The sequence below is a fragment of the Portunus trituberculatus genome, chromosome 8, assembly GCF_017591435.1.
Source record: "Portunus trituberculatus isolate SZX2019 chromosome 8, ASM1759143v1, whole genome shotgun sequence".
Lineage (NCBI taxonomy): Eukaryota > Metazoa > Arthropoda > Malacostraca > Decapoda > Portunidae > Portunus > Portunus trituberculatus.
Window position 1 is genome coordinate 75,134 of NC_059262.1, and position 5,671 is coordinate 80,804.

The 5,671-nt window shown below is 39.0% G+C and overlaps 1 protein-coding gene and 1 long non-coding RNA gene across 2 annotated transcripts; both read right to left on the reverse strand.

Moving 5' to 3' along the window:
• Positions 1-652: 652 nt before the first annotated feature.
• On the reverse strand, positions 653-1,734 carry LOC123499748. Its single transcript, XM_045248201.1, has 3 exons — positions 1,688-1,734; positions 1,041-1,382; positions 653-853 (listed from the first exon to the last, which is right to left on the reverse strand). The coding sequence occupies exons 2-3, from the start codon at positions 1,269-1,271 to the stop codon at positions 653-655; spliced, it is 432 nt and encodes a 143-aa protein (XP_045104136.1). The 5' UTR covers positions 1,272-1,382; positions 1,688-1,734.
• Positions 1,735-2,409: 675 nt separating this feature from the next.
• LOC123501126 lies at positions 2,410-3,830 on the reverse strand. Its single transcript, XR_006673565.1, has 3 exons — positions 3,406-3,830; positions 2,801-3,106; positions 2,410-2,529 (listed from the first exon to the last, which is right to left on the reverse strand). It is a non-coding gene; the product is annotated as an uncharacterized LOC123501126 (long non-coding RNA).
• Between the last annotated feature and the right edge of the window lie 1,841 nt (positions 3,831-5,671).

Sequence of the window (5,671 nt, forward strand, 5' to 3'; positions counted from 1 at the left end):
GTGTTCCTGCCGCAAGCTTCACTGCGTGCGCGCGCGCGTGTGTGTGTGTGTGTGTGTGTGTGTGTGTGTGTGTGTGTGTGTGTGTGTGTGTGTGTGTGTCTGGGGGTGTACGGAGGGGTAGCACCTTGGTAAGAGGATGGGCGCCCCGGCATGTTATGGGAGATCTGAATTACCCTGGTCCCCACGTACGCCAAGGGGTTATATTATATATATATATATATATATATATATATATATATATATATATATATATATATATATATATATATATATATATATATATATATATATATATATATATATATATATATATATATGTGTGTGTGTGTGTGTGTGTGTGTGTGTGTGTGTGTGTGTGTGTGTGTGTGTGTGTGTGTCACAACTCCCCGATCTACATCCCGTACCTACTCACTGCTAGGTGTACAGGGGCTACACGTGAAAGAAGACACACCCAAATATCTCCACCCGGTCGGGGAATCGAAGCCCGGTCCTCTTGCTTGTGAAGCCAGCGCTCTAACCACTGAGCTACCGGGTGTGTGTGTGTGTGTGTGTGTGTGTGTGTGTGTGTGTGTGTGTGTGTGTGTGTGTGTGTGTGTGTGTGTGTGTGTGTGTGTGATAAACTTTAAAAAAAAAAATTCTCGTAAATGCATTCTTATATAGAAAACATGCCAGATGGGGCAAGTGTATAGTCACGTACCCAATAAACTGACACATTTACAAGAAAATAAACACTTCCATCATTGTTACGTGTACTAGAAGGTACTTGATCACTCAGAGTCTCTACAATTTTCTCCAATCTGTCTTTCCATGTTGATATTTCACATAGCAACATGCGTTCCACTTCACGCAGTACCTAAAAAGAATATCCAAAAGATTGTCATTTACAAAAAATGAAAATCAAACACTATTGTTCGAAATTATGGATTAGAAATAAGTAAATAAAATCATCAACAACAGAATTTGAAGGAATGGTTATCAAACGAAATGAAATTAATAGTTGCATGCAAAACAACAAGGATTAACATAATTTCTTTACTTACATAGCTTGACTCTTGAAAACATGGGAATTTCTCCAGTATTGGTGCCAATTTTCCATTTGGTAGATATGGCAACCATTGTCTTCTGTTGCAGTAGGATTCCCTAAGCAGCATATCTACATGTGAGCTACTGCTTGCTGAAGTATTCCAAACCTTCTGGATTTCAAGAACATGCTTTTCAAACTCTTCTTCTGGAAGAGCACTGCTGGCGTCTTTAACTGTGTGCTTCCCCATGGTGAATCTTTTAGGGGGCAGCTGTTGTTCTTGAGTTACAGGAAGGCTTTTTCTTTTACGTCTAAAACGCTCTGTGCGTATACTTTGACTGAGTGCTTTCGCATACTGGCTCTGAAATGAATGTGAAAATATCGAATATTTGAATTAACAAATAACTTCAACTACTCAGTACAAGTGTGCCTTGTCGAGGTGGCTATTCTGCCACTTTAGGAAGGATTCACGAATTTATCCTCACTTTTTTTATATTATTGCCATTTTTAGCCACAAAAGTGTATATGGGCTCAAAAATTTATTTGAATTTGTTGGAATTAAATATCGTTATCACACTAAACAATGTATTCACAGCGTAAGAATTCATTGAAAGTGGACATTTATGAAGGAAGTGTGTATTGTAGATTAAAAAGAAAAAATCTTACCCATTTATGTTTCCCTTCCCTCTCGATACTAGGGTAAGCAGCTAACATCTTCTCTTCAATAATCTTGTATGCCGCATAAAGGTGCGGTTACACTAGTCACTGATACCCCTGGGCTGGGCGATTTAGCCGGGGCTGGGCGCCCAGCCCTGGCTAAATCGCCCAGCCCAGGGCAAAGTTGAGTGGACGCGCCAGACCGTTTTCTCCCCAGCTCTAGGCCTGGGCACACCACAAGAAACTAAGAGACTATATTATTCACGCAAACAACTAAACCCAAATTTTCCTAAATAATAAAATATCTAGATATTATATCACTATATATGCAATTTATTTATTTTCATGCATGATTAGTTATAATTAGCTGCACACAAATTATTAGAAAACATCATCCCTCGCTTGACCTGGGAAATCCTCAGATGTAAACAAACACACGCTGCAGGGCAAGGTTTTAAACATGGCTTCTGTTGAAAAGTCCATTGCGTGGCCACAAGAGGCCATATATAGTCTCCTAGAAAAGCCATCTTGAGGTCTGATGCGCTTTGTTTAGATCGGCGCACCAAGTATCAAAATCAAGATCAAGAGTGCCCAGGACTGGGGCTGGGCTGTGTGTAACCACTTGCCTTGTAAATCCAGGCATAAGGCTGGCCTCCGTCCCAGGCCCAAGGCTGGGCCCAGGGTAGCAGTGGCTAGTGTAACCTTAGCTTAAGGGTTTTCATCAAGCAGAGGGCAATACTTCATGTAGTAGTTCTTGGATTCTTCTATCAGCTGCAACAAGACCCGTCTTGATTTATCTCCCTGTTGTAAGTCATCTCGGGTTGCCCGTGAGAGTTCTGGCAGAGGCAATGCTGCAATAAAGCAAGCATAAAAGTTGCTAATTGTGTCATGTCATGGTGCTTGTAGACTCGGCTTTTGACAGAACAACAAGTTAAAACTACCTGTAAAGTAATGCTTCCCTCTAACTAAATATAAAATTTATTGATGGAAGTATGTTCCTATAAAAGCTTCAACTTTAACAAGAGACCATATTCTAAATATTACTAAAACAAGCTGTGTGGTCATCTATTTCAGTGAGGAACATATCTTTCTTTACAATGAAAAACGTTATGACGTACTTACATAATGTGTTACATGATTTGTGACTGGCATATGCCTCTGTCTCACTTGAACTTGTGCTTGCCTTTTCGTTGTCACTTGCACTCCTGCTGGGTTGAAGTACATCGCCTGTAGTACATGTTACCAAACTTCGAGTAGAGTCAGGTATTTGCTGAGCTACAGATGGTGTATAAGTTTCTCCATCAGCCAACAATAGTAAGACTTCATCAGCAATTTCTTCCAACACCTCATCGTCGTCCACTTCTGTACCACATTTCGCTAGAACTAACTTCGTAGGTCCTACCAACTCCAAACCGAGTTTTTGTGTTGCTGTTGAAAGAAAAACTGTTGAAAACTATTTATACGCAAAATGGGCAGAGCAGTTGCATATATGGGTGTCCATCATTACGTTTCTAAAATACACAGAAAACCCCACTAAATAATACAAAAATAAGGGAACCTTGATATACAGTAATAGTTGGGGACAAAGACTATCTGATGAAATAAAAGTTTTGATAAAAGGACGTCTGGAAGCCAATCTGTTATTGAATAGCGTCAAGGAAGTATCTGGAAAGAAATAAAGAAAAATAAACATTGCAGATTACTTGCACATGTATAAATTTTCTTACCTTTTTTTCTTTAGTTCTTCAATTTCTGCTACTGACACAACCGATTTCCTTATGATGCGATCAGCACACCAAATACGGAAAACTGGCATTCTGGAGCATTTTTAGGAATAAAGTTGAGACAGTTGTAAATCAGTTTTGACATATATGCATACATACATATATGCTTCACACAATGGAACACACAAATGCATCATAGATACTGACTGATATGAAGCGTTTAATAATTCCGATAGGTTTAGGTTAAATTGCCCTTCCATGTTTTTTCTTATCTTTTTTACTTTTTTTCATTAGTTTGTTACAATCCATCCATCTATATACCTAGGCCAAAAGGGTACACCCCAGAGAGGGCGCAATCTAGTGGTTTTAAGGGTGTCTATACACTCCACTCTCTGTGTGTGGTGTGCCCACTGTTTCTGGGAGACCATACAGTGTAGGGGATCCTGTCCCCCTCACTTAATTATTTGTTTAATAGAGTGATCCTTCTCCTACAATTCATCTTAAGGCCATATCACACAGGCACATTTTCCTGCGACAACATTTACGACGACCTGCCATCCTTGGAAATTATCAAAGACAATTGTTTAATTGTTGTAGTCGCAGAAAAATAAACGACGGTCTTTGATAATTTCCGAGGACGGCAGGTCGTCGGAAATGATGTTGCACAACACGATGTCGCAGGAAAATGTGCACGTGTGATACAGCCTTAAATATGTAGACACAACCTATAAAGCAGCAGGTGGTTTTATATCAGAGTTTTCCTTCTCCTATGATGCAGTGTAACGTCATGCTCATGACTGTTACCATAGGTCTATATAAATTCTTCCATTGCTCATCGCTTCCCTCACCTTCTCACCAATTAAGAATGGCATAATATAGCACATTGTCAACATTGAAGCTGAGGTTTGCTTCAGCTTTTTGTCTAGTAAGTTCTTTCGTTCTATGTGTTCAGGTTTGTTGAATTTATCCAAATAACTATAAGGGAAGCTGTCTATTTGATTATTCAAGTAATCAAGTGTGAAATAATCTTTTACAAAAATGAATTCATGTAGCATTATTGCTGTTTCATAGGGAACAATTCCTTCAGTTAAAATGTGCATTGGATCATGAACAAGGCACTTGTTCAAGGGATTTCGTTTATCCTGCACAACACACTTTTTGATTTAATGCCCCAGATTTTACTCCAGTATTCTTTAGACTTTTGACTTACCAACTCAAGATTTTCAAGTTTTTCATTGAGTTTTACCAGGGTTCGTTCTCTCGATTCAAGAGAGAATTGTGTCCTTGCCTCAGTCTGTGTTATTTTACAAGTTCTGCATGGTTTCACTGCAAAGCCTACTCCTTCTTTAAAGCCCCCTATCCACTGAGCTGCAAGGGTGTCATGGCGCCATTACTAAGGCTCCATACATGAGACGTTCTGATGTGCCTACCTTGAATTTCATTCCTTTGCTTTGCAATTCATTCAGTGTGGAAACAAAATTTTCCAATAACTTGTCAACTCCATGTTTTTTAAGGTCCCTACTTCTAGCTATAGCAACTAGCTGAATGGTTGCCAACTTGGAACGAAACTGCGGTGGAATATTCACAAGAGAAAAATAAAACATTGCCAGTTTATTTTTTTTAACATGACTCCCGAGGGGATTAGCAACTTCCATGTCATCGTGATTCAGAATTATGGCAAGAGCATTTGGGTCCTTTCTAAACAATGGATGTGTACGCATGTACGCTCCATCACACACATCCTTCATCATGCTGGATTCCGAGTAATGTGGAGTCGAAACTGCTGCATTTATTTCAGGGAGATTAATTAAAGCCTGCAGAGTTTCGTGCAACGGAATGCAATATCCATACCTCTTCACTTCTCTTAAGTGTCCTTTAACAGCTTTAAACTCTGTTCCTAGGAGTACTTCCTGTGGTTGTACGAGGTTACAATAATTGGTGTAGTACTTTTTTCTGTTGTATTCATTCTCAACATTACTAAGTTTAACATCTTTAATAAATCCGTTTACAAAGTTCAAGTCTTCAGATGACAGTTTTGGTTGTAAATGAGTCTTAACACTGTTAACTACTTCTGAAATGTGATGTGAAATCAATTGGGATGTATGCTCTATTATAGTATCAATGGACACCTGTGGAATTTTGTGCTGTCTCTAGTTTGAGAGCAAATTCTGCATTTTTTATTTCTGTTACATTGAAACTACTTGCATCTTTGTCTACTAAAGTCTCGATCATTGGATCATTAAAAGAAAAGTCTACAACTGCAGCTAGC